The 14,902-nt window shown below is 44.6% G+C and overlaps 1 protein-coding gene across 2 annotated transcripts; it reads right to left on the bottom strand.

Annotated features, from left to right (window-relative positions):
* Positions 1 to 552: 552 nt before the first annotated feature.
* Positions 553 to 12,464, bottom strand: ppp1r21 (protein phosphatase 1, regulatory subunit 21). Of its 2 annotated transcripts, none has more exons than XM_079169124.1 (22): positions 11,865 to 12,464; positions 10,562 to 10,630; positions 9,594 to 9,740; positions 9,303 to 9,404; positions 9,025 to 9,189; positions 8,788 to 8,846; positions 8,535 to 8,629; positions 8,279 to 8,331; positions 7,420 to 7,569; positions 7,210 to 7,311; positions 7,020 to 7,108; positions 6,794 to 6,930; positions 6,455 to 6,547; positions 5,956 to 6,083; positions 5,208 to 5,357; positions 4,460 to 4,552; positions 3,781 to 4,035; positions 3,543 to 3,578; positions 3,247 to 3,363; positions 2,567 to 2,665; positions 2,331 to 2,475; positions 553 to 1,674 (listed from the first exon to the last, which is right to left on the bottom strand). In XM_079169124.1, coding segments are annotated over exons 1-22 (2,346 nt in total). In that variant the 5' UTR covers positions 11,925 to 12,464; the 3' UTR covers positions 553 to 1,672. The 2 variants fall into 2 exon arrangements, with proteins under 2 accessions (XP_079025250.1, XP_079025249.1); XM_079169123.1 differs by having other exon boundaries at positions 553 to 1,689; positions 2,347 to 2,475.
* Positions 12,465 to 14,902: the final 2,438 nt, after the last annotated feature.

The raw sequence follows: 14,902 nt of genomic DNA, 5'->3' as shown, positions 1-14,902 counted from the left end.
TAAGGGCTGCTTTGTTTTTTCTAAAATTACAGGCAATTTAAAATCCCAGTTTCCTCCAACTCCCAGAAATGCAGCACGTAAAGATACAACAGGGTCATCGACAGCGAGGAGACTCTAAATACATGAAGCATTTAAATGTTGAACAAGCTTTTTATTTTGTTTCACATGTTTATATGTGCTTTTGAAGAGGTTACATTGTGAGAATACAAGTGTTATTGTTATTTAAAAAAAAAAAAAAAAAATCAGTTCATGGGTTGTTGGCAAATCTTTTATGATGAAAAGGTTTGCTGGCAGGTGTAGACTGGTGAACTGCTCATAACCACTGCTGGGCTTTTCTTTCATTTTCCTCATGTCACTACGCGCCAAAGAAGTTTGTACTTTACTGTAAACTTTAACTGCACCCTGCCGTGACTCATACATCCGGTTATCTAAGCACCAGTTGCATTATGGGTCAATCCCTCCATATGACACTTCCCCATTATCTAACCCTACAGGAGAAAAACCAGCTTTCCAAATGTTGTGGAAAATAAACACATGTAACCTCTGAATAAATGCCTTTGTGTATATATATATTTATATATTTTTTTAGAAATGATACAGTACAATTATATCATGATTTCAAATGAGTGTATATTCACATTAACCCTTTTTGTGCATACATATTACAACATGAATTTAGAGACTGCTGTGCCACACCAGGCTTCTGAGTGCACATCCACACTTTGGTGATAAAAAAAAACAAAAAACGACTATTGTTACAACTTCACATGGACAGACCGACACCATTTTACGAGCTCCGACATGTCCAAACGCAGTTAATCAGTGCTTCAAGGCAGACATTTCTTCTCACCTTTTCTCAACTCTCACAGGACTGGACATCTTCCAAAATGAGGAATGAACTCAAGTTTGTCTTTGTTAGTAGTTCATTCCGGTTTTAAAGCCCTTCTTTACAGAAGCTCTTGATAGATGCATGCGTTTGATGGTTGTATTGTGCTGTATGTACACATACAGGACCGTGGAATCACTTGCGAAAAATAATCTCTAATTTCATCTAAAACAAAATAATAAAATGTCAACGGTGTAAATCGATACTCGCGTGTTGTGAAGCCTGGTGCCACAGTCACACGACACTCTGCACACATACAGCCACACCAACGTTTACTCTGCTCCCACAGAGAAGCAGTAAGAGCGCAGTTTCATTTTCTTTTACACGTACGGTTAAAGCAGGAAAAGCACACACGCAGTTCAACAGGGTTTGGTCTTCAAGTCTTGACTTCAGTGAGCGTTACCAACTTCGACTGTTTATCTTCCTCTGTCCCTTTTTTTTGGGGGGAGGGAGGGAAGATGTTTCTCTCCCACTCTGCTTTGGCCAAAAAGGTCAAGCAGCAGCTTCTTGTACAGTTTCAGAAAGCATTTGTTGCAACTCGTGGTGTGTTATAACGGTGCTGTGACAAGGAAAAGGGTAAAAAAAAAACAAAGAGAAGCTTCTTCAGTCAAACATGTTCAAGCCTCCATACGAGTTTGTGTTGCCACTGCATGACAGTGGAGGGATCTGAGGCTCCTGTAGTCATCCTGTGGTTTGGTGACAGCGCTGGGAGGCTCCACAGACCAGATCTTCTCTCACGGTGCCAACATGGAGCCAGAGTTTAGAGGGCAGCTCTAGCGACCTTTGTTCTTTTTTGCGTTTCCCTAAAGAAAACGGAAAACAAGAGAAAACACAAGCTCACTTCTGCAAAGAAACAATCAAGTTGTTTCCAGATGTGGCACAACACTTTAAGAACGGTGTTGCGTTTAAGTGCAGCAAGTTAAGAATGCTCAGATTTGTTCTACCGTTTGTTTCAAAATCTAAAAACATGCTGAGGCTGGTCTCTCGCCTTCAAGAGAAAATCCCTACCCGTAACTCACTGACATGTTCTGTCCTGCATCTTCCCAACACACGGCCATCTGTGTGCACACAAGCAGGAACATGCGCGCTTAAAAAAAAAAAAAAAAAACACGGGCCTCCCCAGTTCTGCTGCCTTAGCTTAACGACTTCTTCAGATGGCTCCAGCAGGTGCTTTTCCCACCACGCCCCCCCCCCCCCCGACGGCAACCACAATACCGCCGATGACCTCACAGCTCACCTCATAACTGACAGAATCTTTACAATGTCACATTTCACCGCCAAACCTGAAATGATTCTTCACGCTCCCTGAAACCACTGGATTTATTTATCTTTTTATCACCACTCTTCAATGACAGAGCTGTTAAGATTTATTTCTATGGAGACTGACGGCATGAGACAGCTGAAAAACATAAGAAGAATAAAAAAAAAAAGCGGACACAAGGACAGGAAGGTGTTATTACCTTGCTGCCCAGCTTGAGCGTGTCGATTTCCTCCCTCTGCTTGCTCAAAGTCTCGTTCATACTACACAGGTGGTCGCTCATCATGCTGAGCTGGTCTTCGTAGCTCCTCTTCGTTGTGGTCAGCTCGTCCTGTAGGCGAGACACCACGGTTACAATGAGCAGGAGGCTGCCGTCTACACTTAGGACAGGAAGCTCTTTGGTAATGGCTCCGTCTTTTTACCTGCAAGCGTGTGACGTTCTGATTAGCCAGTTTGACCTCCTCGCTCAGAGTCTCCCGGGATTTCTCTGCAATGGCTAATCTCTTGGCCAAAGCTCGACACTAGAGAGAGGGGAGAAGGAGAGTTAACAACTGCATGTCTGGCACACTTAACAGAACTTTTTCAAAAAGCTGAAATTAAGGGAGATATTTCTCAGAGTAATGGGGATATTTGAGGACGGTGCCAAAGGTTTTTTAAAAAAAAGTGACAGTTTAATTCCAGAGACGCCGACTCGAGATCAGGTGCGTTCCTGTTGCTACGATACCAAATGTTGATGACTGACATAACGGTTAATCACAATCCGACCGGATGTCACTTAGAGAAGAATCTACATTCAGATCAAGCCTCAGCGTAATGCTAAAAATATACGGTGTCAGTTTCTCACTTGGTGATAATGAAACTCAAAAAACATTTCCAGAGCACAAAGAGGAAAGAAAAGAGAAACAAGGTTAACTTCCTGGTTCGGTGTCTTTGCCCTCCGTTTTCTCAAATTAAAGAAGCAGACGAAAATAGTACACACGAGGGAGCAGGTCACTGTTCTGCACTGAATGTATTTGGTTGTAAGAGTTTTTCCATATCTCTTCCCAGATGACATGAAAAGGTCAGTTCTTTGCTGTGACAAGCAGTGCGGTTAGGGCTTCACCTCAGAGTGAAAATGCACAGCTTTGCTGTCTGAAATCTGGAGCTGGCTGGTGAGCTCTCCCACTCTGGCCATGTAGTGGGTCTTTATCAGCTGCTCCCGGGACTCCTCGTCTCCCCCCTGCAAAAAACACACACACACACACACACACACACACACACACACACACACACACACACACACACACACACACACACACACACACACACACACACACACACACACACACACACACTAAATCAGACTTGTTTCCTTCTGGAATTTAAATATGTCAATTGGTTATGTCTGTGACAACTCACATGCTCAACTGTCGGTGTTGTGCACAGCATGCCAACCTGGAGACAAGGCAAAAGAGAGAAACACGTCAGGGGCTCGATCATAGACCGGACGTTATTGCAAGAGACAATAAGAGTAAAAGCTACAACACGAGCAGTACAGAGACTAGAGAGTTAAGCTGCCCTGGATCGTGACTGCACTGTGAACTCTGCACTGACTTGCTCAAACAACAGTATTCTTCTATTCTGCAAGTGTCTGTACCAGGCTGGTGCACAGCGCAGACTCTCTCCCCGCAGCCTGCTGCTCTTCCTCCGCTTCCTCGTGGCTTTCTGAGAGCGTGCCGGCTGCAGCTGGTTGCGAGTTTGGAGTCCCCCCCAGAGCTGCTGCGAGCTGCGCTTCCATGTCCGCAATGCGCTGGTTCTCCTTTTCCAACCGCACCTTCCCCAGCTGGGCCTCCAGGAGCCAGTGCTCCTTCTCCTGCTCCAGCCGAGCAATCTTCTCCTGGCTCTGCTGCACCTGCAGGGACGAGAGAGGAGAGAAGAGAGAGAACAGTGAGCTGATGAGGTGAGCAACGGGCAGCAGGATTTGGTAGGTCAAGACATTTATAAAAAAACTTTTTAATAAAAGAAAAAGGTGTTAAAGATGAGCTCCTGTGGTCTTTTCATGTCAGTTTTATGAGCAACTCTTCCACATCCCCGTCTTTCTCAGAAACCATTGACGGTGCTGTTCTGCAGTCACAACAAACATAATTGCGTGTGGAACCATTTTGGGCTTAACCTCCATGTTATTATATCACCATCTCTAAGGCAACCACACCTGGCTGGCACAATGACTCACACATGGTCTAATTGGCCACATCTTTGAAAGAAAATAAAAATTCTGAAATCTTTCAACCAACACAAATGGTTTACAGAAAGACATTCGGAGGCGCGTGTCCTACCTGCTGGGTGAGACCTTCTCTGCTCTCGGTGGAGCTGGTGAGTACACGGCGGTTTGACAGAGCGTCTCCGTATGGAACAGACTGAGGCCTGCCCTGGAAAAAGAAACAGGAAGTATAGTGGAAAACCGGTCATTTATAAATATAAATCTCTCCTTTTACTGCAGCAGTGTTTGACAGTGTGCCGCACTAAGTCCTGGTTCTGGTCCTCCTGGGCCTCCCGTCCCCTCGAGAAGGACCGTTATTTTGGCCTGGGCCTTCAGCAGCGTGCCGTCGGTGTCGTTCGACTGCAGGTCGAAGGTGGCAGTAAAACCGGACCTGGGTCTGTTCATGATTTCATGCCGACCCGGTGGCACCGATGACGGGCATTATTAATAATAACTATATAGAAACAGCAAATCTTCTCGCTGATGATCTTGTTTACTCATGTAGGTCATAGAGACGCATCAGTATTACATTGAGACCATTTCATGACAAGTTGAAAGTTCCTCATATTAACTTTAACAAAGTCCTTTCAAATGAAAATAAAAGCAAAGCAAAAAAAACAACAAAATGGCAAAAGAAGAGAGCTAAAACCAGAGGAAACGTATGAAATATCCACAAAACAGATTAAAAAGACGTTACAGATATCGGATTTGTAATCTCAATGGGCACAATATTCCAGAGTCTGGGGGCTTTAACTGCAAAGGCTCAGTCACTCTATCATGAGCAAAGACCTGGAGATAATCATTCGATTGGAGCGGATACTGACCTGTTTGATAGCATGTATATAGGCAGCTGCTTTCTTTTTGTTGGCCAGCATACTCTCTGCCTGCAAAGGGTTGAGTGCTACTGTGCTGCCTCTTGGACTGTAGCCCGGTGACGTGAAGAAGTCCAAGTTGTTGCTAAAGAAGGTGGCAATCTGCAACAAAACAGTGACACAATGTCTCCCATCATTAAAATCAGAGAGATCCTTATTTAAAGAAACACTAATTACGCCCGCATGTCTCACTGCAGATACTCAGCATTCTGCTTCGCCTCAAAATAACCAGTGTGTTTACGACAGAGATTATCAGACCACCGAGTGTCTAGGGTGATAAACGTCGGAGCAATTAAGCTTTGGCCTGCAGAGATGATCACTCTCATAGCGCAGCTCACGCCACACATCACGTGCCAGCGCGGTATTCAGCGCGGCAACCCGCCGGACTGTGCCGGACACAGCAGACACACCACAGCCAACGCTTCACTTGGTTCACAAAGAGAAATCTGGGTCCCCCCCCCCCCCCCCCCTTTACTCTGACTGGGGAGCAGCTGTACACACTGAGAGTTGGACGTTATCTTTGAACATTTACCGGCTGCCCACCTGAGTCCTGTCGTTCTGCGGTGACAAAAACTACCGATTCCAGTTGCAGTGAAATCTCGCCCGCTACTTTGCAATTAAGCTTTTTGTGCTTCACATCGTCAACATGCGGTATAGGGGAGAATAAACCTGGCTGCAGCCTGCCCCCTGTTGGCCATACCTTGCCGGTGCTGCTGGTCAGAGAGCCCAAAGATCCCAGCAGGCACTCTGTGGTGGTGCAGAGCTTCTGGGTGACGCTGGGGAGCTCCTGCTCAAAGCTGGCCTTCTGGGTATAGTGCTTTGACATCTCTGGACACGGGGGGGGGGGGGGGACACAGAACAGCAGGGGGGAGCATTTACAGCATCTGTTGGCTCGATGCGATTGCATTTCATATATAAGTGCATGTCTCTAATGTCTGTTTGACCACAATCACTGTCCCCACAAGTACAAAGACCCTCATTTCCACTCAGCCAATGTGTCACCTGAGGACATGAGTGACTCTTCTCTGCCAGAGAGCACTAAATTATACTTCCATGTCCCATTGCAGCGTGGTAGGCGCTTTTTGAATGGCAACAGCAGCGAGGTGGCTACGTGAGGGAATCGCTGTACTGCCACACACTGGTTGTGAATGGCTGCGGATAAAAAAAAAATTAAAAAAAAGGCTGGCCGTGCTGCTCACCTTTAATGACATCGTGAAGACTGTGGAGGCAGGCGGCCAGCTGGGTGAAGACAGCCGAGGTGCTGCTCTGTGGCATGGCATCCTGCCGAACACCTGAGACACATCGCACACATTTGTAAAACAAGCATATCGGATCACTTCACAGCAGCACCCGCTCTTTCCATAAATACTGCCACAGTGTCTTTTTTTGTAACCATTCAAATTTGAATGTTACTTTTCTGATCCAATATGAACAGAAACACACAAGTCACGCCCACAATGCTTTATTCCCGCCTCTAAAACCATCAGCTGTATGAACTAATCCGCGACATATGGTTTGTATTATCACCGTTGACCTACTGGGTAAGGCCAAAAGCTTAATGTAGCTCTGCAGCTTCTCGAACACAGAAGTCACTCTCTTCATGTCACTCTGCAACTCCTGGTTTTTCGCAATCAGGGCAGCCGTGCAGAGAGGTGCGTTGCACTCTTCTTCTAGGCTGAGAAGAGAGGAGAAGATCAATACAGCCTTGCTCTCACATTTTTACACAACCACCCCCCCACCACACACACACACAGAAGCACTGACCTTTTCAGCTGGTAGGGAAGAATCTTTTGCAGAAAGCCGGTGTATGAGGAGAAATTATCAGCAAAGCCCTTCAGCTTGACCACAGTCTCCTTCAAGTCAAGAAAACAAAAGGACACAGCTGGTGGTTGGCTGTAAGCGAGCATCGTGAACGAGCCCTCACAATGTCCCCGTCCGAAAAAACCCCACTCACCAGTACTGTGACGGTGTCCTCTGTGATGCTTTGGTGTAGCTGTAGAAAGCCGTCCTCCAGGGGGCGCACATAGGCTGCATTCTCATGGAGATACTGAGAAAACTATGTAGACAAGAGGAATCATGCATTTCAGCTGGTCTTCTATTGTTGGTGTAAATGTACATCTGTTATATGATGAGCAATCTGTATTTCTTCGGTCGGCGGCCTCACCTTCTGGTTTAGGGGGGAGATGGACTCAATGGAGGAGTCCAGGGGATAGATGTGCACTCTCTGTTCTGTGTACGAGTGGAAGTTCAGCAGAGCCGCCACCAGGTCCTGAATGAAGCTCAGGGCCTGACCCGCCACGTCCCGGGCTTTAAGCTGAAACCACAGGAAGAGCACTCTCTGTTTTACTGGGCGAACAAATGTGTGACACACGGTATCAAATGTATTCCTGACAAAACAATTAGGTGATTAATTGATGAGTCAATCTAAAAAAAGACAATTAATCTGCAACTATTTTGATAACCGACTCATCATTTAAGATGATTCAGCACGCCGCTGAGAGCGACGGAGACGAGGAAGAACGGTTCAAGTCGAACCTCAACGAAGAAGACGAGCGGGTTCTGAAGATATCAGAGAAAGAGGAATCCAGCGAGAGATGGAAGAGTACGATTCAAGAAACCACAATCATCCAACCAGACGCAGATGTTCAAAGAGGAACAGCCACCACTGCATGCAGCTCAGCCTCCAGTCTGCCCATCAGAGCCGTCAGGGGAAACGACACCATACCCAGGTGTTGTCACATGAAATTTTCCAAAATTGGGTTTTACACCAAAATGTAATCTTCTGTTAAATTCTGTTAGTTAAACTAATGGTGGCTTATGGCGTAAGCTGAGTGCCATCATTCCTTAATACTAATTGATGGGTTTATAGCTTATAATTGAATTATTAACAATAATTACATATCTTGATATTAATTCATTACTATTTATTAGATCTGCTACCAGCAACAACGCTCCACTTTTAACCCCTGCAATGCATTTGCACTATAAACCAATTTAAAAATGGGCTTTGTCTTCTCACTCACCTGGTGCCTGCGGTTGTGTGGTGGCACATTTAGGCTGTTGTAGTCACCAAATTCTGCAGAGTAGAAGAGAAAGGCAGTCAGACCGGCACAGAACTTTATTGACAAAACAAATATGGCTTCAGTGGTTTAGCCTCCTGCCTCATCGCGCGCAATATTACAGTTTGGTGTGTTTACTCCTGGGCAGACGTGAATGTTCTCAAATAGATGTCTGCTCTATAGCCCACCATGTTTGTCCAAGTGGCTCAGAGATACTCACTGGTGTCATTGAAGGGCACTTTCTCCTGGATAACACTGCTGCTTTGTTTCACCTGTCTGTTCAGCTCGGACTGGCACCGCCTCAACTGCTGCTGGCTGCATCAACAGATGAAATGATGCATTTTACTTAGAATGTACGTGATCGTTTTTAACACTGTTGTAGTGACTTCTTTGCATGCATCCACTTCTGGTTTTCTGACACCACACTGGTGGATTACATCTTTCTCAAACCGTGAATAAAAAGAAAGATGTACCACTCTTCTGTTCGCATTCTGCACTCTTTGGCTTCCCTCTCCAGAGTCTGAGCTTTCACCTGTCAGATGACACCAAAAAAATAATATAATAATACACACATTGTAATAAACTTCCTTAAAACTTAAAATGACAAAATGTACCACCTCCTCCTCCCTCCCTCCTCCCTCCCTCCTCCCTCCCTCCTCCCTCCTCCCTCCTCCCTCCTCCCCCTTCCTCCTCTCCCTCCTCCTCCTCACCTCTAAGCGAGCCTTGTCACTCTGCAGACGGTCGATTGTTTCCATGTACTTGGTGGTGAGTCCGTGCACAACAGCCTGGTGCTGCCCGGAGTCTTCTTCCAGCTCCTGTAGTCGAGTCGTCAGCTCAGCCTCCTGCTTCCTGTGATGCTCGTCTGCTTCATAGAACTAATGCGGAGACGGCAGAAAACAGACCCATCACATGCACGGCCCCCACCAGCACATCAACCTTATACACAGAACAATGAAAGACCGATCTAAAACACAACGCGGCCGCTTACCTGGATGTGAAGTCGCTCATTTTCTACGATCTTTTTCTGCAGGTCCTCGTCAAAAACACTCTGAGTCTCCAGGCCGTGCTGTGACGGAGAGTCTGCTTTGCTCTGGAGGAGGTAGAGGTAGTGTTAATTGTGATCTTCTGGCACTACAAACATTAGGGTTTAATGATAATCATTATTGAGTTTGCAAATTTCATAATCACTCGTGTTTTTTGCTATTTCACGTCTACATGAGTACATCCTGTTCCCTCTACCCAACTGCGTGGCCTCTCCCTTATTTCCCCTTGTGATCACCTTCCCCTTTTTGCCCTTGGATTCACTGACAGCGAGCTCCTCTTGGAGCAGCTCCACCCTTTTGGCCAGCTGTTGGTTCCTGAAGCTGAGACTGTCCATCTCCTGCTCCTGCTTCCTCAGGCTCTGGTCCCTCTGCTTGAGCTGCTCCTGAGGAGGATAATGACAAACGCATGTCGCGTATCAACTTGTGGTACATTTCTTCACACCAAACAGCACTCTGAGCAAATCACTACCTCTAAATCGTGATAATGTTGGCAAGGAAATTCTGTCGTGAGAGAGATTTGATGAGGATTTTTTTTTTTCCAGAAAAGCTTCAAGTTTTCATTTGAGCAACAAACCAAAACCGCTCATGACTTTGTGGGAGAGACAGTTGGTCCAGACCCTCGTGGAGGGCTGGTGCCTGAAAGTTGGAGTCAATTTTGTCACAAACTGTGCAGCGTAGCAAAGGGCCAGACTGAATTGAAATTTAAAAAAATACTGCACTCGTGCAGAGCGTATTGTTCACTACGAGAGAAACCAACAAATGAAACAATCCAACACAACAGCTGAGAAGCTTCTGATGGTTCAGCGGACAGTTTATGCTCCACCTGGCAGACAAAGAGGCCGAGCCAGAGGCCGAAGCATAGGGCTCAGATATTTGATTAACTTCACTTCCACATGTCAATCTATAAAGAGCTGATATAAATAAAAAGGTTCCTGGCAAATATGGTGAAGCTGACATTGTGCAAGACAAGCAACATTGCAATAAGTAGTACTAGTAAGATTAGGTGCACATCTGGATTTGTTTAGCAAATATGAAAATGTAGTAATTTACACCACTCTTCTCATGGATCACAGTTCATAATATAATATGGAAAATCCAAAGCATTATAGTTGTGGCTTAATTATTAAGCCTCCATCAGGAGTACAATTGTGCATAACAGCTGTGGATCATAATTATTCTTTTCTGTTGTTCTAAGTGACTTTACCTTAAATGAGGCGGAGTTGGCCTGTTCATCTACAACTGCCTTCTTCAGCACCTGGTTCTGGGCACGGAGCTGTCAGAGAAAAAACAGAGGATGAGACATAAGTTCAACATATGTATACATTGAATCTGTATGTCTTATATCTAGTGGTATATATTGAGATGCTAAGGAAGTTTTCAAATAAATAACATGTATGCTGAAAACACGTTTATTTTTACACAGAAAATCTATCATATGCTTGTGTGAGGTTGCTGTTTATTCATCCAATTCTGCATTACATGAAGATAAGGGACACTAAAATAATTAAAACTCAGCGCTCTTCTCTGAATGGCTCGTGGCCTTTAAACACAAACTTAACTAAGCATATCGGCAGTGTGTGTGTGTGTGTGTGTGTGTGTGTGTGTGTGTGTGTGTGTGTGTGTGTGTGTGTGTGTGTGTGTGAGTGTGTGTGACATCTGCGTAGTCAGCACTTCCTGAGCAGGATATGGTGCTTGGCTAACAGGGAGATCAGAGTCAAACAGGAAGCAGCACACACTCCCCGTGCTGTCAGCTGACACAGAAACAAAGGGCGCAAACAGCAAAGAGAAAACGCAGACTCACAGGCTTTACTGTCACTAGTTAACAAATTAAACAGCTAAAGATCACACTGCGTTCACGTTATCAACATGTGGTTAGTTTGTCACATTCAAGCTTAAACACGACACCAGAACCATCATCCTAAAACATCTGGTCTTGTTCTATATCACAATATGAAATCAGTGTACACATACGTTTATACCTCTACCTACAGTATCGTGTCCAGTCTTTGTTCACACTGTGTCAGAGAGTCCTGTTGATTCAATTGTTTGGCGTATTTTGTAGTTTGCAGTTTTTTGGGTGTTGAATTCTATTGTATTATACTTATAGGTCTAAGTCTAAGAAAATACAATTCAACTGCACCACAAAGTGCATCTCCCAAAATGATCAAATCAAATGCTCTTCATAACAATAGGACCTTCATGGAGATAGGATGTATAAGGTATTGTATTAACTAGTTTATACAATGTATTAGTTTCAGATACGTGTAATTAACTCAATGTTGAGTGCATCTCTTTGCACTGACCAGAGCTCTGCGTGTTTAGCTTCAACTATGGATCACTCCAGTAAAGCCCAGTCTCGTATATGAGTAAATACGTTTCGGTAGCATTCGTCATTGATTACAGGTGCATATTGATACAGCATTAGAAGGTGGCTAATGCTAATGCTTCTGAGTTGCAGCCTTGTCGGTCGTTAACTGTGTATTTAACAATAACATTCAATGTTTTACCTTGGAGTACTCCTGTGCCAGCTTGCTGTATTTTGTCTGGAGGTCCGTAACGTTAGCCATTGTCGTTGGACACGTTCACGTTATCGATAACACGTTGATGCTCGTAAACGGTATCCTCGCTAGCTGCTGTGTGTACAGTTAGCTTGTACTCTGGTTAGCTAGTTCACAGTTCTCATTCAGGACTTCAGGGCGGCTTGTTCCGTTACTTTGAAAAACTAACGTAGAAAACATTGTCACAGAGGGACGGACGTGAGTCCCGGTGAAAGAACTGGTCGATGGTCATCTGATTTACGCTAATTTCTAAAGCCGGATGTTATTCCGACTTGACAGCAACGGTTTTTTTAAGTTAGCACAATCACCGGTAGCCTGCTAGCTAGCTGACTGTCTTAGCCAACAGCTAACTAGCTTGTAGCAAAACAAATCCCGACACCCGAGTAACACATGTAGGTCATAACACGTGACAGCAGCCGTATAACACGCTGCGTCCGCAGATCCTATTACTGAGTGAGTGTAGCTGCGGCTAAGCTAATCAAACAACCATTGACAGCCATTCATCTGAAAGAATACATTCATTCTCTAAAGAAGCAAAAAGCTTCCTCCAACGAGACGCCGACCACAAGCACAGAGGTCAGAGGTCAGGAAATAGAAAAGGGGCGAGCTGGTGTAAACAGTGCGCCCTCTAGCGTTTGAAGGAAGAGCGAATTAGATGGACAGACAGATAAATAGACAGACAGACAGACAGACAGACAGATAAATAGACAGACAGATAGATAGACAGATAGACAGACAGACAGATAGACAGATAGACAGATAGACAGACAGATAAATAGACAGACAGATAGATAGATAGACAGACAGACAGACAGACAGATAGATAGATAGACAGACAGACAGACAGACAGATAGACAGACAGATAAATAGACAGACAGACAGACAGACAGACAGACAGACAGACAGATAGATAGACAGACAGACAGATAGATAGACAGATAGACAGACAGACAGATAGACAGACAGATAAATAGACAGACAGACAGACAGACAGATAAATAGACAGACAGACAGATAGATAGACAGACAGTAAATAGACAGACAGACAGACAGACAGACAGACAGACAGACAGATAAATAGACAGATAGACAGATAGACAGACAGATAAATAGACAGACAGACAGATGGATAGACAGACAGTAAATAGACAGACAGACACACAGACAGACAGATCTATATAATGAGCACTTTTTATGTTTTTAATACTTGAACACTTATGTACTTTGACTTGTAATACTGTATAATTGACTTAATAAAGTATTTCAACACTCTGGCATTACCAAATATATTATATTGATTAGTGTGAGAGAAAATAGATACTATTATCTATGAACATTCTTTCCTCTCCGACTAACTAGAACTAATGTCATTTACAATGAAGTGCAGTGACGTCACAGCTGAATTATTTACTGCTGAGTTTGAGTGTGGTATGTGTTGCATTAACAAAAACAAGGTCAGAAATCACAAGCGGGTTGCGTCTTCTGTGAGAGACCCTTTAAAACGCACATGACCTGGTTTAGACTAGAAGTGAAATGACATGTTGCTAATGCAGCCATCACAGCCCAAATCCTACAAGATTAATTTCACCTAATCCATAATAATCTCTTCAGATGTATTTCACCACATACTATAACCATTTTCTTCTCATTTCTAAAGAAGTTATAACTGCAGAGTTCTTATTTTATCAGCTGTTAAAATTAATAACAATATTCACAAAAAGGCTCATTTGCTTGAATGTTTTCGCATCAAAGACAGACGTTTCCTCTGCTGCTGCTCCACTATTCCCGATCAGGCAAAAACACAAACTCTGACACGCACACCGCAGCCAGTGGCTCCAGCATTGTCTGGTTGCCTGGCAACTGTCGGCGTGGCGTGGTTGCTAGGGCCGTGTAGGAGGGGGGGGGGGGGGGGGGGGGGGGGGGGGGGTGATGCTGCTCTGATTTCCAGCTGAATTGAGGCAGTCAGTAGGGAGAAGCCCCCCCCCGCCCCTCTTCCACTCCACACACACACACACACACACACACACACACACACAGGACTCTATTGAACAATAGAGCTGTGCCAGTGGGCCCGAGGCTAGTCAGACGAGCCCTTGTTCAGGGTCACACTGTGTTCATCCCACAGTCCTCCATGACTAATTAACTTACAGCGCGGCGTTGGGACATCTGATGATGCATCCAGCACTGGCACAGCCCTGGAATTTACATTAATGCGAGGTGCATTTCTGGCAGTCGGCCATGTTGGTGCAATCAAAAGACACACAGAAGAAGAAGAAGAAGAAGTGTGGATGGAGCCGCCACACGTAGTGCCGAGCACAGCTTGTGCAGTCAAAACAGCCCTGAACCGCTGGTGTTGGTGGGAAATATTTGCCAGCTGTAACATTATTATTATGGGAAAACTGAGAAAAGCAGTCACATGGAGAGGTAGTTATTCTAAAGAATAAGACTATTGTTAACAAGAACTTCAATCTGGTGGCCTTCACAGCAGGTGGCAATGTTGATCAAAAGATGTACTCGTGTAGGCTACTAATGTAAAGTGGCTGTCTTGTGTTGTGGAGGAGAGTTTGAAGGGCAAGAAGATGCGTCTTATTTTCCGTGATAAAGTGCTGCTGCTCTGACTAGAATAAAAAGACAGTGGAAACAAGAACAGGTTTTTATTAATATTTTGTAATACCATATATAATGCAATTGCATATCTTTGGCGAAAATAAATCTTATAAACATTTTATCAACAGAGGTTAGCATACAAAAACCAAAAGGTGTGTCGGTCCAACAGACGTGGCAGACAGCTGACACAAACTGATACTGGGTTGGCAACTTTGTCGAATGCAAACAAAAATGTTCATCCTACCCTTCAGGAACTGCAACAGAAATTTTGAGAATCACATAATCAATATTCAAAAACAGCTGTGGAGCAGTGGAGGAGCTGGTTTCTTTTTTTGCGTTGGACGCCTAAATGTTTAGGTGGCTCATCCACAGAGTCTGA

The sequence above is a fragment of the Pholis gunnellus genome, assembly GCF_910591455.1.
Source record: "Pholis gunnellus genome assembly, chromosome: 11".
Classification (NCBI taxonomy): domain Eukaryota; kingdom Metazoa; phylum Chordata; class Actinopteri; order Perciformes; family Pholidae; genus Pholis; species Pholis gunnellus.
The sequence above is the reverse complement of the archived record's forward strand: the minus strand, read 5'-3'. Positions and strand labels throughout refer to the sequence as shown.

What these genes read in the sequence shown, in the direction of transcription:
- ppp1r21 (XM_079169123.1), bottom strand. Translation starts at nt 11,924, where the DNA reads ATGGCTAACGTTACGGACCTCCAGACAAAATACAGCAAGCTGGCACAG. An exon ending in CCAACTCCGCCTCATTTAAG is followed by an intron (nt 9,741 to 10,561) that starts GTAAAGTCACTT and finishes TATCCTCCTCAG; the next exon opens with GAGCAGCTCAAGCAGAGGGA. An exon ending in TCTTCACGATGTCATTAAAG is followed by an intron (nt 6,084 to 6,454) that starts GTGAGCAGCACG and finishes CCCCGTGTCCAG; the next exon opens with AGATGTCAAAGCACTATACC.